The sequence below is a fragment of the Nelumbo lutea genome, chromosome 3, assembly GCF_056320005.1.
Source record: "Nelumbo lutea isolate HS-2025 chromosome 3, American lotus-T2T, whole genome shotgun sequence".
NCBI classification, from domain to species: domain Eukaryota; kingdom Viridiplantae; phylum Streptophyta; class Magnoliopsida; order Proteales; family Nelumbonaceae; genus Nelumbo; species Nelumbo lutea.
In genome coordinates this window covers 107,236,856-107,263,193 of record NC_142686.1, presented here as the reverse complement: position 1 = coordinate 107,263,193, position 26,338 = coordinate 107,236,856, and the positions used below count along the sequence as shown (strand labels likewise).

The window sequence follows — 26,338 nt, the reverse complement described above, 5'->3', positions numbered from 1 at the left end:
AATCTGTTGGGACCCAAACACTCCCTCCGACCCAACTATAGGAGTGGAGCAGACCATCACCAAACAACATTTCACTAGAAGACAGAGAGGCTAGCATGACATGCGGCAGAGCCTCCCAGAGTTAGTTACACTCGGCCTCCCAGAGTTGGTTACCCTCGAAGGGGCTTCCGAGGTGAGCGGTAACTCATCAGATTGCTATCAGAGCTAGGCTATCCAAATCCCAGGCTTCACGATGCAACAAACACATTCCACTACCGTGGATGATAGGGTCAACCAGCTTGAGGTTGGATTCCACCAGGTGTTGAACGAACTCAAGGAATTCAAAGTGGTCGTCTCCAGCTTCGCCTCTCAGCAACAGTCCGGCGAGACTAGTCACCCAGCAGGAGCGGAAGCCTCTGCTTCCAGTAGCCAAAGAATAGGGTATTACCCCACCAGAAAAGTCACCAAGATCAACTTTCCCAACTATTCCGGTGGAGATCCCATTCCCTAGATCTTCCGAGCAGAAAGATATTTCGAATACCATGAAACTCTTGCACACCAGCATGTCTCCATCACCTCCATTCATCTAGAAGGAGATGTGATTCTATAGCTCCAGTGGTATCGCCAGAATCATCCCCAGGTAACTTGGGTGGAGTTCACCGAAGCCTTGTGCATCCGCTTTGGGACGACGACGTTCGTGGACTACGACGAACTTATCACTCGGTTGAAGCAGATTGGAACAGTAGCAGAGCACCAGCTCGAGTTCGAGCAAATGGCGACCAGGGTACATGGCTGGCCGAAGAAGGCCTTAGTAGGATGTTTTGTGGGAGGTCTCAGAGAGGATATCCGTCTGGAGGTGAGGGCTCTCCGTTCGGCGACCATCATGGCTGCGGTGGGATTGGCTCGCCTACAAGAAGAAAGAATCGACAACCTTTGTAGAGCTAGCAAACCGACCTACCCGAATTTGAGGACTCTTCCACGGGTCGACCAACAACCCATGAAACCGGCTGGGGATCATTAGAAGCCCATATTGCACCGGCCCACTATGCCCTTCAAACGTCTCTCATGGGCTGAGATGCAAGCCAGACGCGAGAAAGGCCTTTGTTATAACTGTGATGATAAGTTTGGCTCGGGCCATAAATGCTGGGTCCAACGGGTGTTTCTCCTACAGACAGAGGAAGAGCAGGAAGAGACAGACCCGAAGCACTTAAATGATTGTGAACTGATTCCGTTTGGCGCAGAACCTGATGGGGCCAAGATCTCCTTACACGCCTTCATGGGCCTCAACTCTCTTCAGTCCATGCGCGTAGAAGGAAGATTGGTGGGCCAGACTGTGATGATTTTGATTGACAATGGCTCTACCCTGAATTTCATCACTTGCCTTTTGGCTAAGCAACTAGGTAATGGGAGTCAATCCACTCCGCTTTTCAATCCATGTGGCTAATGGGAGTCAGATGTCGTATAATGGTGTATGTAAGAAGAAAAATATCCTTATACAGGGCCATAATTTTGTGGTGGATCTCCACCCATTGGATTTCTCGGGGGTTGATATTATTTTGGGGATTCATTGGTTGCATGGCCTAGGCTCTGCTCTATATGATTGGGCCAAAATGACAAAGGATTTTCACCAGGATGGCCAGACTTGTCATTTACAAGGGGTGTAGCCCCCTAGTCCACAAGGTGACACTTTAGCCTCCATGATACGAGCCTCCAAGGATGCTGGCCAACCCATATTTATGCACTTGGCGATGTATTCAAGGAGTTGAACCAATTACCTCCACCCCGGGCTCATGATCATCAGATATCTCTCGTACCCGGTTCTAAACCAGCCAATGTGAGGCCATATAGATACCCTTACTTTCAGAAGCTGGAAATTGAGAAGGTAGTGAGAGAAGTTTTGGAAAAATGGCATATATAGACCAACACCAGCCCCTTTTCATCTCCAGGGTACTATCAGATTCAGGTCCACCGGGTTGACATTCACAAGATGGCCTTTAGGACCCACGATGGCCATTATGATTTTTTGGTTATGCCTTTTGGACTCACCAACGCCCCCTCCACCTTCTAGGCCCTCATGAATGACATCTTCAGGCCATTCCTAAGGCGATTTATTCTGGTATTTTTCGATGATATTCTAGTGTACAGCAGGGATTGGGACACGCATATGGAACATCTGAAACTCACCCTCTCAACTCTAAGGGGGCACTAGTTACATGCCAAAATGACAAAGTGTTCCTTTGGACAAGGACAAATTCAATACTTAGGCCATGTGGTTGCAGCAGGTCAGGTCATGGCAGATCCAAAAAAGGTAGATGCCATCCAGAAGTAGCCCAAGCCCACTATTGTAAAGGCTCTGTGGGGCTTTCTTGGGCTTACCGGGTATTATAGGCACTTCATTAAGGGGTATGGGCTTATGGCCGTCCCTCTAACACGTCTATTAAAGAAGGATTCCTTCAGTTGGAATGATAAAGCCCAACGGGCTTTTGAAGACTTGGAAGACAACAATTTCTAGCCCTCCTGTTCTCTCTCTTCCAGACTTCTCTCAGCCCTTTGAATTATAATGTGATGCGTTGGGTGTAGGAGTAGGGGCTGTCTTGATGCAGAAGGGGCAGCCCATTGCTTATTTCAGCAAGGCTCTCTTAGCAGCTCACCAAAGTCAGTCCACTTATGTCAAAGAAATGATGGTTGTGGTAATGGCCGTGCAAAAGTGGCATACATACCTATTGGGACGCCAATTTGTTATTAGGATAGACCAACAAAGTTTGAAGTACATAGCAGAGTAAAGGGTGCACATCATGGAGCAACAAAAATGGCTTAGTAAACTGATGGGCTTTGACTACCTCATACAATATAAGCCGGGGCCCGCAAACAGAGTAGCTGATGCCTTGTCACGAGTAGAAGAGTTAGCCCATTTGACCTGCTCTCAGCCAAACTTCTCTTTGTTCGAAGCTATACGGCAAGAAGCCAGGTCTGATCCGCAGTTGCAGGTCATTAGAGATAAGTGGAGGTGAGACCCTTCACAAGTTGCTGGTTACCAAGTTGTGGGGCATGATCTTTTCTTTAGGGGTCGGTTTTTTGTTGCTCAAAATTCGGTCCACAAAGCTGAACTGCCAAGGTTGTTTCATGACTCCGCCTTGGGAGGGCACTCAGGGTTGCTACGGACCCTAAAGAGGCTCAACAGCCACTATCATTGGGTAGGAATGCGTAAGGATGTATTGCACTATGTATCTGAATGCCAAACCTGTCAACAACAGAAATACTCGTCACAGTCTCCCACTAGCCTTCTACAACCCCTCAAGATTCCAGATCAAGTGTGGAGGCGAGACCCTTCACAAGTTGCTGGTTACCAAGTTGTGGGGCTTGATCTTTTCTTTAGGGGTTGGTTTGTTGTTGCCCAAAATTCGGTCCACAAAGCTGAACTGCTAAGGTTGTTTCATGACTCCGCCATGGGAGGGTACTCAGGGGTGCTACGGACACTAAAGAGGCTCAACAGCCACTATCATTGGGTAGGAATGCGTAAGGATGTATTGCACTATGTATCCGAATGCCAAACCTGTCAACAACAGAAATACTCGTCACAGTCTCCCGCTAGCCTTCTACAAGCCCTCAAGATTCCAGATCAAGTGTGGGAAGACCTTTCCATGGACTTCATCACGGGTCTTCCTCGTTCTGCATGAAAGGAGGTTATCATTGGTAGTGGTTGACCGTCTCACCAAGTACAACCATTTCTCTTCATTACCTCACCCTTACACCGCAGCAATGGTGGCTGACATCTTCATCCGGGACATCACCAAGCTGCATGGACCTTTGAGATCCATTGTCTCAGATCGGGACCCTGCCTTTCTGAGTTCATTCTGGAAGGAATATTTTCGGTTGCAAGGAACCCAACTGCACCTCTCCACGAGTTATCACCGGCAGACTGATGGACAGATTGAAGTTCTTAATCGTTGCTTGGAAGCCTACCTTAGATGTTTCATAGGGGAAAAGCCTCAACAGTGGGCTCACTGGCTTCCGTGGGCTGAATACTGGTACAATTCGACTTATCAGACGACTGTAGGAATGACACCCTTCAAAGCTCTATATGGAAGAGAATCTCTTCCCATATTACCTTATGAATATGGGTCATCCAAGGTGGTAGAAGTAGAGACCCATCTACTTGCGAGAGACGAGATTCTTAGATTGCTTAAGTCCAACTTGATAAAAGCCCAACAGCGAATGAAGGCCCGCTATGACACTCACCACTGCCCATTAGAATTTCAGGTGGGTGACTTCGTTTACCTTAAGCTCCAACCTTACCGCCAGATCTCGGTAGTAAGACGGGCTTGGCACAAGCTAGCACCCAGGTATTATGGGCCTTAAAGGTTCTAGAGAGAGTGAGCCTTGTTGCTTATCGGTTGGACCTCCCTGCAACCTCAAAGCTTCATCTAGTGTTTCAGATCTCACTTCTTAAGAAGGTGGTGGGAATATACACCCGTCTCACCCAACTTACCCCATTTCACTGAAGAAGGGGACATTGACACGGAACCTATCAGAATTGTGGATTTCCATTGGGTTCGACGAGGTGGTCAGGTTGTGCTAGAAGCCAAGGTAGAATGGGTTGGGCTTCCTCCAGATGATGCCACTTGGGAACCTTATTTGAGGCTGAATGAGAAGTTTTCAAACCTAGACCTCGAGGGCAAGGTCAATGCTAAGGGGGGAGGAATTGTTGGGACCCAAACACTCCCTCCGAACCCAACTATAGGAGTGGAGCAGGCCACCACCAAACAACATTTCACTAGAAGACAGAGAGGCTAGCATGGCACGCAGTAGAGCCTCCCAGAGTTGGTTACACTCAGAGCCTCCCAGAGTTGGTTACACTCAGAGCCTCCCAGAGTTAGTTACACTGCCACCAGAAAATATTCTCTCCATGATTGCATACATGTAGGCCAGCTATATAAGGCCCTGAACGTGTAATAAGTGGCGTGAATGAATATCCCTTTCATCTCTCTCTGAGTCGTTTTCTTCCTACCTTTCCCCTCTCTTTTCCCCCATCTTCTGTTTCAGGAGGTTAAGCCACCCTCGAAGGGGCTTCTGAGGTGAGCGGTAACTCATCAGAATCTCTATAAATTTACATGGAGCATCATGTTATTCAATCAACCACGAATTGAATTGGCAAACTTAATTTAAAAGTTGATTTGATTATTTGGGATGAATCTCCTATTTTTAATAGGAACACATTTGAGGTTGTTGATGGGATTTTCAGACATTACAGAAATCAACATTACTAAATGCCAACCAGTGGGCTGGTAAGGTCTCTTGTTGGTCGTAGCGGAGACTTGGGATCAAATCCTGCCTGCACCTGGGTTGGGGGATGGGCTACCCCCATTGTGTAGCCCTTCAAAAGAAATAAAAAACATTACCAAATGCAAAAAACACTGTTTTTGGAGGAAATTAGTTATTCTAGGAAGGGGTTTCTGCCAAATCTTGCTAGTTGTTAGGAAAAAAGGTCAAGAACAATTCGTTGAATCATCCATTGAGAGTTCATACATTTGGGAACAAATTGTTGATGAAGTGCGATTTGAGTTGCAAGAATTTGCAAATTAGGTTCTCAGTGTTGGAGATGAAAAGGTGCCACCTGCATCTTTAATGAAAGATGAAGTCTCAAATTGGATACAAATTTTCAAGAAATTTCTTATGTATACAACTGTAATGGTGTAAGCCCCACAATTTTTTTTTTTCACTTTCAAAAAAAAGTTGGGAAGTGGCTGGACCCCCTAGAGGGGTTGCACTATGTACCCTAGAATGAAGTGCGATTTGAGTTGCAAGAATTTGCAAATTAGGTTCTCAGTGTTGGAGATGAAAAGGTGCCACCTGCATCTTTAATGAAGATGAAGTCTCAAATTGGATACAAATTTTCAAGAAATTTCTTATGTATACAACTGTAATGGTGTAAGCCCCACAATTTTTTTTTTCACTTTCAAAAAAAAGTTGGGAAGTGGCTGGACCCCCTAGAGGGGTTGCACTATGTACCCTAGAGAGGGATCAGGCCATCATAGTTCTAGTGGTAGATCTGAGGTTGGAGAGGGGGTGAGAGGGGCAGATGGAGAGGGAGAGGCAGTGCCCTAATTTTGGAGTGTTGTCCTCCTGTTCCCTAATGCTTTGGGATATTTTCACTTTGTTTTGGCTTATTTACCTAGGTTTGGTCACTGGACCAAGTTGATTTGGTCTCAGTTTGTAGTGGTTTAAATTGGATTTGTGGATGTTTATGTTCTTACAAATGGAGGAATTGAACTTTTTATTGGTACTATATATATCCACATTTCACGGAGAAATACTTCGATTGGACATATCTACAACATAGTGGTATATTAGCTTCGAAAAATGTAGATGATGAAATAAATCTGAAGATGGTATCTCTGCTACTAGAAATGTGTAAAAATACCTGAATGTTGATAGCTTAGTTTCTACATATGGTGATGAAAACAAGCAACATATGATTTTCCATGATTCGATACATTCACTTAACTTGGCCTCCCAAACCATCAGTTAGATCTTAAAGTTGGGACACTAGTAATGCCTTTTAAATAATTTAAATCAATCACTTGGCTTATATAGTGGAACTCAATTAATAGTTTATAAGATGAATTCTTTAATTCCTTTGCGATTGGATTTTGCTATGGACATCAATAAGAGTTAAGGACAAACATTGTAGCATGTAGGTATCTATTTGCCTTAGTTTGTATTCTTCTATGTACAACTATATGTTGCTATATTTTGTGCAACCTCTCTATTTGGGTTGAGGATTTTAATTTAAAATAAAGATGGTCAATTTGTGACTTTACTTGGAACATTATTTACCATGACTTTATAATAATAAAGTCACGTAAGAGACAAGTATCATCCAAGGGACATGATAGGGGGCATTAAAGTAAATTTTAACAAAGGGTCAATTGAGAATTGGAGACAATTGGGTCTAAGGTGAGTTTTTAGAGAATTTGAGGTAAACATTGTGGTAAGTCATGCAAGACCATAAGAAGATGAAGATTCTCCAATGACTCTACCTCAAGGTTTGAAGTTGGTGATTGAAGCAGGCTACAGTGCGATGGTGATAGAAGGCAATTGTCAAATGGTTGTCAACTGGTTTCTTATCAATTGTTCAAGGCCTAATTATAAAAAAAAATTGTGCTAGGCCTTGGAATACTTGGATATCTATCTGTTGGTGTGAAAATTTTAATAAATTCTCATGCAACATAATTCACTCAATCAAGTGATTGAGTTTTTATTATTTTGGATAAGGCCCATTCAGGGAATCATATGAATTGTTCCCCTTAATTACATCCCCATAGGAAAGTAGAGAACACCTTTTGATTCTGACTTGGAGAAATGAACGCATAGAACAAAAGAAAAGAACAATAGGATACTTAAAAAGAGCTTTTCATTTGCTTTTCTTTTACATCGGGTGTACAAGAATGAGAAGAAAGAAAAAGAAATTACAATTGAGAAACTATACAGCAATACATTTCTCTTTTCTTTAATACAAAGAAAATTTCCTTCTCACTCCTTTCTTCATAATACGTTGTAGTCAATCAGATGAAATTCTGATTGTAGACAGCCTTACTCCTTGGAATTTTGCATACAAAAAGGGAACCGTAGTCAATCAAATTGATTATTTGATTGTAGACGGTTTTCATCCCTCTATTCTTCATTTTCATTTGAAGGGAACCATAATCAGCCTTTGAGATTTAGATTATAGATGGTTTACTCCCTAATTTTGTCTTGACTGAGGGACCATAATCAACCAAGTAGAGGCACCTGGTTGTAGATGGTTCATTCCCCCCCTACTCTTCATTTTCATTTGAAGGGAACCATAATTTCTCTTGAAAGAGGGACCATAATCAACCAAGTAAAGGCACCTGGTTGTAGATGGTTTATTTCCCTCTTTATCCTTTCTCAAAAGTAATAACAAAAGGGAGAGAAAGAAGGATACATAGCAGAAGACATAAATAGGAAGTATTCACAGAGAGGACTTTTCTTTTCTCTACCTGTATTAGTGAGACTTTTCCTTCCTTGCCTTCCCTTGAGCACTTTTCTTTTCTTCTCTCCTTATCTTTGCCTTTCTTAAGAATCTCTTGTGAAAATTTTCTCCGAAGAGTCTCTTTGTGTGTCTATGTTTCTAGCTTCCCCTTAAGGAGCTTAAATAGGGAGTGGGGTGGTTATGTAACTACCCCCTCCTCCTAGGTGAAGGACACCTGTCCCTCCCACTTAAAGAGAGGGAACTCCCCACTTAAGGAGAGAGAACTCCCCACTTGAGGAGAGAGAACTCCCCACTTAAAGAGAGAGAACTCCCCACTTAAGAGGGGGAACTCCCATACGAGATACTTTTTTTATAATTTTAATGATTTGGCTAGTAGACTAGCTAGCCCACTTATTACAAATTATTTGAATAAAAAAATGACTTCAACACTATCTAATAAGGGGAGTAAAAGTTATGGCATCTTCCAACATTAGGTACTTCTTTAGACGAATTCAAATAACCATTATAATCCCATTTTTAGACAAATTTCCATAACTAATAAGCAAATTATTGTCTCCTCTAATCTTCTTTCAAATCCTAGAATGATGGCTTCATTTCTCATAATTATTTTAAATTGTAAATAATGTTTTGGGTGAAGTTATTAGGTTGACCATCTTTATTTTGAATTAAAATCTTCAATTTAGATGGAGAGGTTACGTGGGATATAACAACAAATAGTTGTCTATGGGAGAATACAGGCTTGGGCAAATAGACACCTACATGTTACAATGTTATCCTTGACTCTTATTGGTGCTCATATCAAAAGCCAATCACAAAGGAAATTGTCTTTTTCTTATCACAAATGACAATTTAGTGTCAAAGGGAGAGATAATGATCTTGATATGAGTACATTATTTTCAATCTTAGTCCCTATTATTACTGACTTTGATAACATGATTTATCATCTTTTAAACTATTAATCGAGTTCCATTACATAAGCAATTGATTGGTTTAAATTTCGTAAAAGCATTGTTGGTGTCTCAACTTTAAGCTTTGATTGATGGTCTGTGAGGTGAAGAAAGTTAAGTGAATGTAACTATTCATGAGAGTTCATATTATGCACGTTTTCATCATCATTTGTGGAAATCAAGCTATCGACACTCAGGTATTTTTGCACATTTCTGGTAGCACAGATACCATCTTTGCATTTGTTTCATCTACACTTTCTCAGAATTAATATACCACTTAGTTTAAGATATGCCGAATCTAAGTATTTTCCATGAATTGCAGATATATGGTAGAAAGATGAATTCCTTTGTTATAGTTGTCAATAAGAAATTATTGGGAATTTGTATCTAATTTGAGATTTTATCTTCCATAATACAGCTGATTTTTTTTTTTTTTTTTTTGGTTTCCCACACTTAAAACTCAATATGTAAATTCTTGCAAATCAGATCACACTTGGTCAATGGTAGCGGGAGATACAACAACTTATTTGTTTTTAGTATAAGAACTTCATAGTGTTCTTAAAGGGGGGTGTGATCTAGGTCTACAGTCTACTTGTGTTAGGAGGGGAGACTTTGCTAGGGAAATGTTCAAAGTGTTGGAGGAGAGATACCTGATGCCTGCGCAAGAAAAAAAAATTGTTATGATGGACTCCATTGGGATTGATGTCATTTCAACTCAAGGTGCTGATCAAGAAAAGTTAATGTTGGATATGAAAAGAGGGAAGATGATGTGGAAATCTGTGCGAGTGGTCTTGATATGGACTATTTGGGAAGAAAGAAATGGGGGGATCTTCAAGGATAAGAGTAGGACAGAAATGGAAATCTTGGACACAATAAAAATAAAAGCTGCATTCAAGCTGACTTTGTTAATAGATGCATATTGCTGTATTCAGGTTGGATTTGAAATCAGGCAAATGGATATTGTTTGCAGCTGTAAATACAGGTTTTTAGTAATCTCAACCAAAGCTGAGAATGAGTGGTCTAGTTATTAGAAGAAGAAGAAGAATATATGTTTTTTTTTAAAGAAATGATATTTCTAATGTGGAAAAAGCTATCAGTTACAAGTTAAAGGGGCTAGAAGGGCTAGTTGAAGACCAAAAAAGACATGGGTCAAAGTAGTAAGAAACGATTTAAGTGCTCATATTTAATAATGGATATGACAGGAAACAGAAAGGATTGGAAAAGACAGGATTCATGTTGCACACCCCATATAGTTGGGAATATGCTTAGATGATGATGATTTCCAATGTGGAAGATATGGATAAGTCCTATTCAAATTGAATAGAACATTGATTGCTTAGGAAATGAGTGAAGAAACTATTATTATTGCTTGGGATTTCTAGTCAGAAAATCAACATTTAAAGGGTTGAAACAATGATTGAGCAAAGCCATGGAACTGGGTTGATTAGTGGTTATGAAACTACGAGTTGAGCATCTTTAAGTTTATTACTTTTTGAAACATATGAACCAATGGTTCTCCTTTTTTCACCACCCAGAACATGCTTTTTGGCCAGTAGTTGGAGCCATTAAAACTGAAGTTTATGGGGTCTGTTTAAGTTCACTTTACATTACATGTGTTCCTTATTTATCACATACTGTTTAACAGATTACCTTGTTGATCAAACTGTATATTTGTCTAAACTACTAAGTATCTGGTGACACATCAAGTGTTTTGCAAGTTCAACTGAAACTAATGTAATATCTTACTTAAATGAACTTGTGATTCATGTAAAGCTTTACCATTTGCATTTTTGTTAAAATTAAAATGGATGTATTGGTGTTTTTCCCTGTACAGACAGTTTATCTCTTTAGAAATGCATGGGTAGCTTTTTGTAATAGATTAACAACACAGCATTGCAAGAGAAATACTAAAGAAAAAAATAGCCTCAAGCAATGTTAAATGCACCTATCCTTTGTCAGAATACAAGTTTAGGTTTTGACAGTAGAACATTTTTGCCAGGTTTTGCCATCTTTGAGAGAGAAACATGATGAGTTTATGCTAAGAGAGCTTGTAAAAAGGTGGGCCAATCATAAAGTTATGGTGAGGTGGCTTTCCCGTTTCTTCCACTATCTTGATCGCTACTTCATCGCTCGGCGTTCGCTTCCTCCACTCAATGAAGTTGGATTAACTTGCTTTCGTGATTTGGTATGCAACAAATTCATATTGTCACACATAATCTTAATATCAATTTGTTTTAATTTCAATTGCTTTAGGATATATATATTTTTCTATATGAGTTAAAAATTGTACAAATCACTTTTGTGCTAGTTTTTTTATACTTGCCTCACTTAAAGGTATATTATATTGAACGTTTTAGATACACATTTATCTCTGTTTCAGGTGTATCGGGAGATAAATGTTAAAGTGAGGGATGCTGTAATCTCTCTGGTATGTGTTTTTCTGTTGTTGTGTACTGATTAGATATTTTTCCTCTATTTCTATATGATGATTTACTAATTATTTTCTGTACCAGATTGATCAAGAGCGAGAGGGAGAACAAATTGACCGGGCCTTGTTGAAGAATATTATAGATATTTTTGTTGAAATTGGAATGGGGCAAATGGATTGTTATGAAAATGATTTTGAGGCAGCAATGCTTAAAGACACTGCTGCTTATTATTCTCGTAAGGCTTCAAATTGGATTCTGGAGGATTCTTGTCCAGATTACATGCTAAAGGTAATCGTTTCTGACTTTCTGTCTTCCCTTTGTCATTGGATGTGAAGTTATTTATGTCGCCAATTTTTATCTTGCTTAAGAGCTTCTGTTTTACTCTCAGGCTGAGGAATGCTTAAAACGGGAGAAGGATCGGGTTTCTCATTACCTACATTCTAGCAGTGAACAGAAGTTGTTGGAGGTCTGTTCCTGAGTTTTTTCTCTGAGGTTTAATGTTGGGCTATTTTAGTAGTTTTACCTATAAATATCTCTGCGGGATATGATGGAAATTCATCTTCAAGGGAATTTAAACTCCTATAGACTTATTTGTTACTTTTTCTTTCTGTAGAAAGTGCAACATGAGTTATTATTTGTATATGCAACTCAGTTACTTGAGAAGGAACATTCTGGATGCCATGCCTTGCTTAGGGATGATAAGGTACTTGTTAGGTTAATTGTGTTGGCCATATACTTCATTGCTTTGGTAATCTGGAGACTGCATTATAATTCAATATACTTGTCCTTAATTTCTTTATTGTGTTAGGTGGAAGACCTATCAAGGATGTATAGACTCTTCTTCAGAATACCTCGTGGTTTAGATCCAGTTGCTAATATTTTTAAACAGGTGCTTGCATTTAGCTATTCTGAATCAGAGGTAGTCTTAAATGTGTCACATCAATTTTTGTTTATGTGCTTTCTTACTATGCTGTGCTGCAGCATGTTACTGCTGAAGGTACTGCCTTGGTGAAACAAGCAGAAGATGCAGCAAGTAACAGAAAGGTATTCGGGTTTTCTTCTGTAGTTTATCTTACATTTAACATTTGGCATATACATTGTAAGAATTCATTAGGCTCAGTTTGGAAGGAGTACAAATACAAATATGTAGAGTGCAAAGCCTTGATTTTGTATACATTTGTACTGTACATATTTGCATTTGTACTCTTTCCAAACTGAGCCTTAGGTACATGCTAGATGATCTATCAGAATATTCATTCAAGGTTACTTCTTTTTTTTTTGATAATTGAAAGAAATTTATTAATCAGCAATTCATGAAATCTACCCTACTTTCCTCAATTCCATCCGGTATGATGTGGGACAAGGTAATAGAATTCTGTTTTGGGAAGATCTGTGGGTAGGGGAAACCCCACTAAAAGACAAATTTCTTGATCTCTTTGCATTATCTAACCTTAAGGGGAAAGCTAGATCTATGTTAGGATCTCTGTGTCCAACTGGTGTGAACTGGAATTTAGGCTTTAGAAGGGGACTAAGGGAGTATGAATGTGAATCCTTAACCCGTTTGCTGAACCTCTTAGGGCAAATCAACCTGGACCCTTCATTGGAAGATTCAAGAATCTAGATAGGCTCTCTAGACGGCCTCTTTTCTTGCTCCTCTTTCTTCAAAGTTCTTGCTTCCCCCAACCTTCCCTGTGAAAGAAATCTAGTGCAGGCCTATTCCCCCAAAGATCCAAGCTTTCTGTTGGGAAGTATTCCTTGGTAAGGTTAACACTTGTGATATGCTGCAGAAAAGAAGGCCATATATGTGCCTTTCTCCTCACTTGTGTTCACTGTGTAAGGAAAGTGGTGAGACCTTTTCTCATTTAATGATATCTTGTTCTCTTGTGCATCGAATTTGGGATTTCTTTTGCACTCTCTTTGGCTGCAGGTGGGCTCCCCCTCAAGATGTGGCAGGACTCTTCAACCATGATTTCTTGAGACAGAGAAAGAAAAGAGGGATGGTAATGTGGAAAGCAACAAAGGCAGTAATCTGTTGGGTAATATGGGAAGAGAGAAACAACAGAATCTTCTTGGAAAAATGTAGAACAGTAGAGGAAGTGATTGATAATACCAAAGTGAAAGTAGCCCATTGGGTAAAACTCTTGGACTGCTTTTAAGTCTTCTCAGTTGAAGATATTCTAAGAACATGGTCCAAAGTAGCACAATCTTTGAGAGTAAGAGATAAAATAAGGCCGGAGTGGAAACCACCTGAAGTCAATAAAGTAAAGCTGAATTTTGACGGGTGCTCATATGGAAATTCAGGCATCTCAGGAATAGGAGTAGTATTAAGAAACCTTGACAGGAGGATATTGGGTATGTTCTCAGGGCCGATTGGCAATGGAAACTCACTGAAGGCTGAGCTACTGGCATTTTTACAAGGGTTAAAGCTAGCCAAACAACTAGGATGCAGACATGTTGAAGTGGAAGGGGATTCAAAAGTAGTAATTTCATGGGCAACAAATAGCAGCCACACCCCATGGATGTTTAAACATGTGAATAGGGAAGTGGAGAAGATTGCCAAGGAGGTTGAGGCTGAATTTAAATGGGTCCGTAGAAGTGCAAATGGGCTAGTTAATGGATTAGCAAAACAAGGGGCATTGAGACAACAATTATTTTGGGCTACATTGTAATGAGGGATAAATAGAGTGAGGAAAAGGGATCAACGGTCCCATCATCAAATTGCATAAAATGTTTACAATTTGAATCTGAATTTTAATAAAACATATTTATTGATAAAAAAATAGTACAATGTCCCCAAGGAGAGGCACGAGATGCAACCTCTCGAAGTTAGTTAAGTACAGTTTTCCAATATACTATAACAAGTTACAATGTAGCACAAAAAAGATCTTCCCTGGAAACACCCCCTGTTCGGCCAAAGAATCAGCCATAGTATTATTAGCTGACCTACTTACCCATTTTACCTCAATTCTCATATTACTAGTTAACCACTTTACTTTTTTGATGAGGTCTTTGTAGTCCCAAATGGTAGCATCCGGGTTTAGAAGCCACCTTGTTACCACCTGAGAGTCCCCTTCAACTAGTAGATGCTCCACCCCAAGCTGGTTAGCGATCTGAGTTCCTTGTACTGCAGCTAGTATTTCTGCCCTTGTAGAGCCCCCCACTCCCACTGGTCCTGAGAATAAGGAGACGATGGTGCTGTCCTTATTCCTCAAGACACGCCCTATACCTGAAGGCCCAGGGTTAAGTTGGCTGCTTCCATCAAAATTTAACTTGATGACACCTTCTGGAGGCGGATCCCATTCCAACAAACTTCTATTCTTCTTTGTAGAAGTATTAGCTATTACTAACCAATTCTTCTACACCATAGTTTTAAAGGCATCTAGGTGATTCTGGGTGACACTGGGGCGCCTAGTCACCTAAGTGATAAAAATTTTATAATATAAAATTCTGACTTTTGGCTAGTTTCCTAGTTTTATATACCATTCAGCATGTATGTTAAATGAAAAAATAGCAATTCTCTTTATTAAGAACATTAAATTTCCTCTAAAAATGTGGCAAATCATCACATCTAAAAGATACAAATCTTTTACATATATTAATTTCATTATTTTCAAAAATAATACTACTATAATAAGAGTATTTAATAGAGAAAATTCATATTAATTAGCAGCTAAAGATGTTTATCAACTTTATATGATAAATATTCAAGATGGAAAGTAAAATAGAAAAGAAAAACAAGGATGGAGTTTCTGTTTTATTTAATTAGAGAGAGAGAGAGAGAATAGAAAAAATAACTTTATTATTCTATTCTTTCTTTCCTCTTTCTTTTCTTTCTTTCTTTCTTTCTTTTTCTCTTCTCAAAACCCTTTGATCTTTTAAATTTCAATAGTAAAACATTAAAACAAAGTATAATTGATATATATAGCATATAATAAAATGTATTAACACATACATTAATAAGACACAGCAATATAAATGATATTATAAAAGGCGCCCGCCTTGTCATTTTTGTCGCCTAGAAGGGTGCCTAGTTGCTAAAAGTCGAGGCGTTTGGGCGAGGCGCCCAGCCAAGGGTGCCTAGTCGCCTAGGTGACTTGCCTTGACAACTATGCTCCACATGTCATCAAAAGAGAAATCAGCAAATATATCCAAGGTTTTCGGCCAATGTATTACTCTTGTTTGGATACAGTCCACTTTAGCCAATGTATTACTTCTTCCCTGTAGAGTTCTAAAAAAGCTTACATTACAAGGCCTTGTTACATTTTTTTTCTTACAAGTAAATATTGTATTATTACTGAATTTCCAATATCTAATACTTCCATGTATTTTCTCCATAACACATAACAAAGGTTATACCATCCTCACGTTATTGTATCAAAGGTGTTCCTTTTTTTTTGATCAATAAAGATGTTCCTATTCAAATCATAGGAAAAAGTTCCTCAATGCCAAAAGACAACAACATTCTCTATTTTGCTGTTATACTCTGGGTGGCTCTTGCAATCAAAATTCTGCTATGCGTTCTCTTGCCATTTTCCAACAGATTGCAAATCTGACTAGGTTCTTAAGAATACAACCTGTTTTATTAAAACTCTTCACTGACCAATCTTGGGTCAGTGAAGGCATATTTTCCAGTTTTACCCATGCTGCCTAAAAAGTTTCAACAAGATGCAGTTGTTTGTTAGTGGAATATGCACTGGGGGCAGAAGTATATTTTCCATTATCATCTATGCTGTCTAAAAGCTTTCAACAAGATGCGGTTGTATGTTAGTGGAATATGCACTCGAGATGGAAAACCAATTCTTGGAAAGAGAGACCAGTGAATACAAGTTCTGCATATACCATTGTCTAAATAATGTTTTATCAATTGCTAAAATACTGGAAATTCGCAATCCACTTAAGGATGGAAACCTTAGTTGGAATGTTTGTCTGGGTAATTGTATATTGATTAGCTGATCTTTTGTAGTTTAACTTTAGAATATTGGTTGCTCAATTTTTTTAATCATGCACTGATTTTGAGTTTTTTTTTTCTAGTTTCCTAATTGGTCTGTTTTTAATGTGATGAAGCGATTACTAGTCATCTTGGTCTCTCAAGTCAATGCAATGACCAGTCAGTACTTAAGCATTGACTAGTCCATAAAAAAGAAGATAATCATCTAAATGTGAGATTTGTATGCAATCTCATAAATAGATTGGTATAAACTAGAGTTGTGCAAGAAGAGAAAGATAACTGCAGTATTGCACATAATTCAATCTGTTTTTAATGTGATGAAGCGATTACTAGTCATCTTGGTCTCTCAAGTCAATGCAATGACCAGTCAGTACTTAAGCATTGACTAGTCCATAAAAAAGAAGATAATGATCTAAATGTGAGATATGTATGCAATCTCATAAATAGATTGGTATAAACTAGAGTTGTGCAAGAAGAGAAAGATAACTGCAGTATTGCACATAATTCAATCTGTTTTGCAAGAAAAGTTAGGATGGATAGGCTAGGATTAGGAATAGCCTTTATTTTCCAAAGAAAGAGTCAACCTTATGGATAGGCTGGGATTAGGAATAGCCTTTATTTTCCAAAGAAAGAGTCAACTTTGTGGATAGGCTAGGATTAAGAATAGCCTTTTTTCCAAAGAAAGAGTCAATTTTGACCTTTTTTTTGAAAATAAGTAAGAAAATTTTATTAGACAAGAGAAAAGAGAAAGACAAGTACACACAAAGGAGTCACCCTGAAAAACGATAACAAAACCCAAACAATCCAATTTTCCAGCCCTTACGAACAATAAACTAAGCGCATGGATAGAAAAACCAAAGCATCAAACACCCAGACAAACCCCCAGAAATTTCCAAACTTGCATCTAAACTAACAACATTCATCAAAACAGCTCCACCTTTTTAAGCTTTATTGTTTGATGTGCCATTTGCTTGTGGCAACTCGGTACCAACATACCACTGATTGGAAGAAAACATAAGGAACTCCACTGTCATGTTTTTTTTATGCATTTTTCTTTATTTTACATAGCATCAATCCATTCATACTCCAAGAGTCCATTACTTTGTTTAATGCTAAAATCTCTTGCTGACAAGCATGGGAATTAGAGTTTGGTGTAAATGCCCATAATTTAGTGATGGATATGGCTCTGGGCACAACAGAATGGAAAAACAGGATTTGAGTAGCCAACCCCACCCCTATAGTTGGGACAAGGCTTAGATGACATTGATCTGGTCCTGGCAATAATTGTATCTTTCAGTTTTCCATGGCCATTTAAGCTTGGTCTGAATTCAGAAATAGCGTCCAATTAAGAAAATAGCGTAAAAGAGATCCTCTCTCTCTCTCTCTCTCTCTCTAAAAGTGGATTTTCTTCACTTACAGAATTGAGCATTATTTTACACCAATTTTGTCAGTCTTGGAATACTTTGTTATTTATTTTATTTCATAAAAACTTAATTTTAATTGTATATACAATTTTTTGGTAAACAATTTTGCATATACACTTCTATCTATCAAAAATAGGTTAGACACATTGATATCTAAAAGTAGAAGGGGAATAAGTAATTTTTTCCCATTATGTCTTTTTTAATGTTTACAGCCTGGTGGTGTTGGAAGGGGTAAAGAAGGCAAAGGAATATTTTATTCAAAAGCATAGAAGGGGATTCTAAACTGGTGATAGGCTAATAATAAACTCTGGAAATTTGCTAATGAAAAAAGAGAGTTTGATTTGGTAACTCGGGAATAGAGATTCAGTTTCATTAGGTGAAGAAATCTGCAAATTCATTTGCAATTACTCTGGCTAAACAAGGGGTGGGAAGGGATTTTTTTGTTTTGGGCAGTGCTGTAACTGTTTTCTTCTTTGTCTTTCTTGGGGAGGGTTAAGAGCTTTTAAGAATATAGAGGAGTTTTACTAGGAATATTTATTTATTTCTTATTTTTTATTTTTTCTTTTTAAAAAAAAAATTGAGCTACATGCATGAACTCTAAGTTGTCATTATTTTCTACAATTACAGTACTAACATTTTTGTACTGTACAGGCAGAAAAGAAGGATGTAGTTGGCTTACAAGAGCAGGTAAATATCGTAACTTGTAAATCTGGTCTTCGACTGGATAGTTGGTTGAAAGAAATTAACTTTTTTTTTTTTTTTTTTTGTCTTCAGGTTTTTGTGAGGAAAGTAATTGAGCTGCATGACAAGTACCTGGCATATGTGAATGATTGCTTTATGAACCACTCTCTTTTCCACAAGGTTTGCAATTTTGCATTTAATTATACTATCTTAGTTGCTTTTGTTACCATAGAGACCAAAATTCTCTAAGCAACTTGAAGAACGGGAAACTGTCTGAAGGGGTGTCTTGAATGATTGACCACCCGCCTTATGTTTTATTAAGTGTGGCTGTATAAGTTGCATATGTGCTCCTATTGGGCAAAAAGAAAAAAAATAAAGAAAAAATGCTATGGTGCAATAGTGCACACTGTCACAGTGGGTCTAGTATGTTCAGTCCCTCTTTCTATGGTCCTGGTTACATCCCATTATTTCTGCACTGAGTTTTCTATCTTCTAGGCACTCAAAGAGGCATTTGAGGTTTTCTGCAACAAGGGTGTTGCTGGAAGTTCTAGTGCAGAACTACTGGCTACTTTCTGTGATAACATTCTCAAGAAGGGTGGAAGTGAAAAACTGAGTGATGAGGCCATTGAAGAAACACTGGAAAAGGTAGTTTGTTGTTACTGCTGTCAGATTCCATTTACCCATTCTTTGCCCGGACATTAATGGTTATCATGTTTTTTTTTTCTCTTCCTCTCCCATCAATATAATCTGCAGGTTGTAAAGTTGCTTGCTTATATCAGTGACAAAGACCTCTTTGCTGAGTTCTATAGGTAAGGACTGTAGTTTCTTTGATCTGCTTTCAGTCAGCATTTGGTAATGTCCATTTATATTTTAATTTCTTGGTATCTGCACTCCATTGTTAATTGTTATTAACAGGAAAAAGCTTGCACGCCGACTTCTTTTTGACAAGAGTGCTAATGATGATCATGAGAGGAGTATTTTGACAAAGTTGAAGCAGCAGTGTGGTGGACAGTTCACATCAAAGATGGAAGGGATGGTCAGTAGTTGAACATTATTCCCCCTTAAATTAGTAATTTTTATTTTCTGCCGACACAATTCAGATATCACTAAGTGTGATGGTATTTTTAATCTTCCAGGTCACAGATTTAACATTGGCAAGGGAAAATCAAGCTAACTTTGAGGAGTATCTTAGTACTAACCCAAATGCAAATCCTGGTATTGACTTGACTGTTACTGTGTTGACTACTGGATTCTGGCCAAGTTATAAATCATTCGACCTCAACCTTCCAGCAGAGATGGTAAATTGACCTTTTCATTTGTTCTTGAAAATCTTGGGAGCTCTAATTATCCATAAATGCATCTTGGAGTTTGTGTTTCAGGTAAAATGTGTTGAAGTTTTCAAGGAATTCTACCAAACAAAGACTAAACACAGAAAACTTACATGGATATATTCATTGGGTACTTGCAACATTAATGGGAAGTTTGAACCCAAAACTATGGAGCTAATTGTGACAACTTACCAGGTTAATCTTTGTACATATATATTCTCCATTTACGTGAGTTTCTGATTGTTTTTTTTTTTTTTTTTTGATAAATGTGAGTTCCTGATTGTTTCAGCAATGCAAGTTGACCTCCTAGTTTTCCTTGTTCACAGGCCTCTGCCCTGCTGCTTTTCAACGCTTCAGATAGATTAAGTTACTCAGAAATCATGACGCAGTTAAACTTGACGGATGATGATGTAGTTAGGTTGCTTCATTCCTTATCATGTGCAAAATACAAGATTCTTAATAAAGAGCCAAATACCAAAACCATCTCCCCAACCGATTGTTTTGAATTCAATTCCAAGTTTACTGACAAGATGAGGAGGATAAAGGTCAGATCTAGTTTTTTCAGAAATCTTGAATGCTTGCTTTCTGATGACCATTTTCTTGGTTCTTTCTTTTCTTTATTTGTGTTTTTTTCTTTTTTTTTTTACTTAGAGATGAACTAACTTTGATAATTGCAGATTCCACTCCCTCCTGTGGATGAGAAGAAGAAGGTCATTGAAGATGTTGATAAGGATAGGCGATATGCGATAGATGCCTCAATTGTCCGCATCATGAAGAGTCGAAAAGTTTTGGGGCACCAGCAGTTGGTGATGGAATGTGTCGAGCAGCTAGGCCGCATGTTCAAGGTATTTATATTGTATTCCCTTTACCTCGTTTTGGTAAGTCAGCAGTATTTCTCATATATTTTGGATGGTTTGTGTCCATAATCAGCCTGACTTCAAGGCAATCAAGAAGAGGATAGAGGATCTGATCACCCGAGATTATCTTGAGAGGGACAAGGACAACCCCAACATGTTCAGATACTTGGCTTGAGTCGAAGTGCTGTATGTTGAATTGGAGTAATTCATGATTTGGAGCTGCTTCTGTATGGAGGTGGATCTGCTGGCAGTAGTTTCAAAGAGTTGTGGTGCTGTTGGATGTGTCAGAGTACCAACATAGTTGGAATGCTACCTCTGCTGCATAGCCTCTCTAGGTGATATACTTAGGACCAGGAGTGAGGTTTCTTGTAAATTTTGCTGTAACATGAATATTGGGTAACCACTTCACTTGCGTTGAAGAAAAAGGGAATTATTATGGGGCAGTGCCGCATCAGCCAGCTTTTGTGCCACGGGAATCCCCTTGCTACTACTTCGATGCTTGTTTATTAATTTTCCCCCTGCCCCTGCAATTGTAATATTTTGATGACTCAGATTTCTTTCTATTTTCCATGTTCAGGAACTGTTTTGAAAGAGTTGTTATTGCCCATGAATGCGAACACTATTGTTCTTTACAATTTCTCTGGAATTGAAATGCTAGAGGGACCAAATGCTTCAATTGCATGTGCTCAACGAAGATAAAAATTTTTCTAAGTATCGGGCATAAGTCCAGAATTCAGGGTAAGGGGTGGATTGCTAATACTCGTCTATTTAGGTTGTATTGGCCCATATTGACTGATGTACTGATATGTTGTTTTCAAGGTTTTTTTTTTTTTTTGTGTTTGTTTTAGGCATTATGATGTATGCTTTCTCCAGTCCCTCTTTAAATTTTAAAGTAAAAAAAAAACAAAAAAACGATGCACCCCTTCCACTGTATCGGGGTGGATTTTAAACTAAGGATGGCAATCGGGCAGGTTTGGGGAGGGTTTTGTAATTTCTAGACCCTACCTACCTTCTTAAACCTCCAAACCTATATTTGCCCCAAAACTCAGTGGATTGAGTAATATAACAATCACAAACAACCAATAAGTTTCCAATTATTTGATTAAAATATGTAAAAAACACATAAATTGTTAACTATTCTTTACATAATTTTTTTTGGTACAGAAAAGAGGGGAGGGGGTCGCACCTAATTCTTTCAATTTCTCTCGTCTTGAAGAGAAGTGGAATTTGGAGATCTCTTGTGACGCAGGTTTGCCAAAAAAATCTTCCAGAAAGTTTGCCTCTCTATGGATGTGAGTGAACTTGAACCTCTTCTGACTCTACACAATGCTTGAATGTTTTTAATAATGCTAGACGAAGATTACGGATTTATGGTTACTTGCACTTTGACTTGATGTATGCGATGGTAAGGGCAGATCTCCTTCGATTGTGAAATCTTTAAATGGTAAAGAGCTTTCCATGCCGCTCAAGCCCCAGCCACTATAACATTGTTGAACCTCATTGGTTTCCTAGACGGTTTTTGGGTCAAATGATCTGACCATCCATATCAACGATTTTTAGAAAACCATGCATCTGTCCTCCTTGAACCCCACATTAGCGGGAGCTTTGTAGGGCAACAAGTTGGGCTAGGTTAGGTTGGGTTGAGGTCAATCCTAGCTGAACCCTAAGTTCTAAACCCCCAACTGTAATCCTAAACCAACACAACCTACCCAACCCTAAGGCTATGTTTGGTTTAAAGGAAAAGGTAGGGAAAGGTATTGGTTTCCCTGTCTTTCCCTTCCTTTCCCAACATTTTTCCTTCAAACGAAACATAGTCTAACTAAATTCCTTCAACCCTAACCCAACGCAAAGGGCCCAACACAACATTCTTCCCATCCCTTAAAATCTCGTAGAACATAATTTCAAATCTTAACTTAACTTTCACTAATTATATTAATCATATGTTTTATTAGTATTTGTTTGTTGATGTTTTTATTGGTTCTTTAAATACAAAATTCAGAGAAAAAAGTATTTGAAATGACTATAGTTTATATGAATTATGACCTATAATAGATCTTTTATGGGCAACAAGTTATGGGTGGCAAACAACTGAGAGGAGATAAAAAATGAAATATTAGAAAAACATAAATTTTGTTATTAATATTTTTGTATTTCTAATTAGGATTAAATGAAGTGATTATCTTAAAAGAAATAAATGATATTATGTGGTGGGGGGTTATACAACTATCATACATCTAAACAAATCAATATATACCATAGAGTCGGGTTTGGTTTGAGGTCGGATTGTCCGAGGGGTCAATCCTAATCCAATCCAAAATAAAATTGGATTCATAAATTTTAACCCTAAGCCTAACCTGAGCATCAACCAACCCAAGTTGGATTCGGGCCAACTCGGCCCAAGTTGCAGCCTTAAAGGCTAGAGCCTCGTGTGTTGGAATATACTTTTACTGAATCCAAAAAAGAAAACGTAAGTGGATCAATGAACGGGATGGGGCGTATAGTGTGTCCAACTTGTAAAGCTGTGAATAATGGTGAAACAAATACAACGGCTCTCCTCCCAACTAAAAAAGACTCCATATCGTGTTTCTTTTATAAACAACAAATTGGGTCCAGTCCCCACCTCCTGAATGTGGCCGTTCACTTCCCTCATATTTTAATCGTTTTTGGCATTTGCATTTCATGCTCTGTCTTGGCATATATCTTGGGACCCGTTTGCTGCCCTCACCAGTCATCTTCCCCTTAAAAGAGAAAGCCTGCAACCATAATATAAGAAGTTAGAAATAGCACACTTGAAATAAATATCAGGTTCTTTTGAGTGGGCTGTCAAAGTCGAAAGAGCAGCAAAGGGTTGTTCCTTTTTGTTTTGCCCTCTGTCAGCTGGTTATTTTAAGGGCTTTTGCCTGATTGAGTTGGGTTTACAGAACCTATAAATGAAGGATAACTAGATTAATAATCTATTGTAACCCAATAAAATATTTCATTTTTCACTATACTCTAGTCTCTAGCTAGGTCACATTTTATTTTTGTCTCTATTGGCTTATTTATTGTAGTAGAAGTAGAACTTTGTCTCTCTATCGCCTCCCCTGGCTTAGAGAGATTGGATTGGAGGAGTCAAAAGTGGAATTTGTTGGCTGTTTTTGATAGTACCGCGGTGCCTTCAATAATGAGTGCTTTCCCCACTGGTGGGGCTCTGGTTGGTAGTCTCTGATGGGTACACATATACCACTTTTCTCTGTTCAGAATCTGGTGGTTCTTCAAGCATCCATTCGAATACTGGTTGGAGAGACAGGAGAGCACAAGAGAGGGGTGGGGGTGGGCGAGGGGCTTATTGGAAGGCATCCATTCCAACTGAGGAAAAAGCACCTGCCATTAACAATTACTTAAAGTCATAAATGAAACTTGTGGTGGGCCTTTGACAACTTTTTGCATCTAGAAAGCATATTAATTTCATATCAGACGTCATGGAGGTTTGAATTGAATTTGATTCTGTTCTCCAACTGTAAGCACTTGGTTACATACTGACATATCAGCTAGCACCATCAAGGACCCAAAGTCAATTTTGCTTTGCTAGTTCTTTTCTCAGGCCAGTAGAAAACATACATGCATGATCTGTTGAGAAAGTTCTTTCTCCATAAACAAGGGAACACCCATTATCATAATTTGATTAAGGGAGAGATTTTATGGTGGATAGATGCTTAATTGGCTATTCCCATCAATTGCAGGTCTTTTTCCTTTCCAGGAATCTAAATGACAAATTAAACAGTAAAAGTGATTGCTTATGTTCATTGATTCTTCTTACTTCTCCATTATTTTATTTTAGGAGAAGAATCTTCAAAAACAAGAACACAACAGGAGAAAGTTTTATATAGGCAAGCGGCTCCACAGTCGTCCATTAATAGTCGTGAAATGTACAAAGGAAAAGTTACATATAAACAGTAATACCCATGAAAGATGTAGACTGATTTGAAGTACAGAACCTATGCTTTTTTTTTTCGGCTCTACCCTATTCACAAGAGTTGAAATCAAACTACCAACATTACTACCAGTACGTCATATTTTCACATAAAAATCTAATAGGTGGTGTGGTGAGGACCGAGGAGTGGGGTCTTAAGTGGAGATCTTGGTCGTCTGAATCTTGGCGAATTCCAGAGTTTTCTTCCCTTGCAGTTTGTTAGTGACGTAGTGGCGATTGTATTCTCCATGGTTGTATGTTCTATACAAGCAAGGATGGTTGTCGTCCACCAACTCGGGCAGGGGGCGAGCTCGATCTCATAGCTTGGAGCGTAGAAAGTGACAATTGAGAGTCGGTCCTTCTCCTTGTGCGTCATTGCTCTGTGCTCAACACTCTTGTACTTCCCATTTGTGAGAACCTATATATACATATGATCATCAGAACTTAGAATTAGAAATGGGCCGTCTTTGATGAAATTGACGATGATGTAACAAATTAGCTAGTTGACTAGATACCCTAATTATTAAGGACAATATTAATGCTTACTTCCATGGTGTCCCCTATGTTGATGACAAGAGCATTTGTCACGGGTTGAACAGGCACCCAGGTGTTGTCCTTGAGGATTTGAAGGCCAACTGAGCTACCTGCGCCTTGCTGCAACACAGTTAGGGCGCTTCCATCTGAGTGTGGACTCAGACCCAACACGAGATCAGGCTTCGAGCATGGTGGGTAGTAGTTCATTCTCACTGCTTGCACAGACACCCCGAACATATCATTGAACGTATCCTGGTTCAAGCCCAGGGTCATGGCTATGAATCTCAGTAGAGTCTGGCATAACTTCCTTACTTTTGTTGAGTACATCTCAAGAGTCTCACTGCATATATATATGTGTATCCAAATTAATTAATTAAAGCCCCAGATATAAATGTATTACAGCTAGAAGCGTTAATCAATGCAGAAGTAGTGTTACAGTTAAACCCCACGAAATTTGTATTAATTAATGATGCCAACCAGAATTGTTACGTATATATACATACCTGAATTTAGCTGGGTTTGCCGGTCAAAGTTTTGGGTTTCTAATGTAGTGGGGCTCAACTCCAAGAGCCAACATGTTGCACCAGTCCAGCTTCTGATCCTCCGAGAACACAAAGGCATGGCCATAGCCCTGGATGGTCCCTGGTGCCATTGGATATTTCTGTTTCTCCTCCAGTGGTAACATGAAGAAATCCGTTGCCACCTTTTCTATACGCTCCAACAGATCCTTGTCAATCCCGTGGTTTATAACCTATATATATGTTAATAACGTGTTTAGTTAAGTAAGACGAGAGATTCAGAGTTTGTAATTCAGCAGTTAAATTATATATTAGATGGAAGAAATTAAACATATATAACGATTAACGAACGTAGCTAATGAAGAGAAGTTTATTGCATGAATTTTCCCTGAAAAAAGCCCCACTCCTCACAGGAGGCAGCGAGCTTCATTAGTTCTCTCCGAGCTGCTTCATCATCACCGCCTTGAACAAGCTTAGAAAGATCGATAACTGGAATGTCCAGGGATTGAGATGGGGATGAGAAGGTGGGTACCGTTGGCCGCTCAGCCATGTTTCGGACATACCTCTCTGGGACCGTTGTTGGTCTAACCTTTGTCAGCTCTTGAACATCATCTATGTGGCCGATCTTGATGGGAGGAATGAGTACAGGAGCCATGGACGAAGTTGGATATTGGAGCTTTAAAGCGTGCTGATATTCTAACTTGGGTATGTTGGTAGCTTGGGCTAA

At 38.9% G+C, this 26,338-nt stretch overlaps 1 protein-coding gene and 1 pseudogene across 2 annotated transcripts in view; one reads left to right on the top strand and one right to left on the bottom strand.

The window, feature by feature from the left end:
• LOC148867444 (cullin-1-like) overlaps positions 1 to 21,283 on the top strand; it is a 33,897-nt gene extending 12,614 nt beyond the window's left edge. Inside the window, exons 4-20 of the mRNA XM_088975769.1 lie at positions 10,940 to 11,125; positions 11,321 to 11,368; positions 11,454 to 11,657; positions 11,758 to 11,835; positions 11,983 to 12,072; positions 12,178 to 12,258; positions 12,351 to 12,413; positions 18,393 to 18,428; positions 18,516 to 18,602; positions 18,918 to 19,067; positions 19,176 to 19,231; positions 19,338 to 19,458; positions 19,559 to 19,720; positions 19,802 to 19,945; positions 20,077 to 20,295; positions 20,428 to 20,595; positions 20,681 to 21,283. Coding sequence (XP_088831895.1) covers positions 10,940 to 11,125; positions 11,321 to 11,368; positions 11,454 to 11,657; positions 11,758 to 11,835; positions 11,983 to 12,072; positions 12,178 to 12,258; positions 12,351 to 12,413; positions 18,393 to 18,428; positions 18,516 to 18,602; positions 18,918 to 19,067; positions 19,176 to 19,231; positions 19,338 to 19,458; positions 19,559 to 19,720; positions 19,802 to 19,945; positions 20,077 to 20,295; positions 20,428 to 20,595; positions 20,681 to 20,782 — 1,995 coding nt within the window. The 3' untranslated portion in view covers positions 20,783 to 21,283. The remainder of the gene's footprint in view (positions 1 to 10,939; positions 11,126 to 11,320; positions 11,369 to 11,453; positions 11,658 to 11,757; positions 11,836 to 11,982; positions 12,073 to 12,177; positions 12,259 to 12,350; positions 12,414 to 18,392; positions 18,429 to 18,515; positions 18,603 to 18,917; positions 19,068 to 19,175; positions 19,232 to 19,337; positions 19,459 to 19,558; positions 19,721 to 19,801; positions 19,946 to 20,076; positions 20,296 to 20,427; positions 20,596 to 20,680) is intronic.
• A 3,189-nt stretch (positions 21,284 to 24,472) lies between these two features.
• On the bottom strand, positions 24,473 to 26,338 carry LOC148867443 (protein LATERAL BRANCHING OXIDOREDUCTASE 1-like; annotated as a pseudogene). The gene is made up of 4 exons (XR_016110263.1): positions 26,002 to 26,338; positions 25,597 to 25,846; positions 25,106 to 25,433; positions 24,473 to 24,977 (listed from the first exon to the last, which is right to left on the bottom strand). The product of XR_016110263.1 is annotated as a protein LATERAL BRANCHING OXIDOREDUCTASE 1-like (transcript).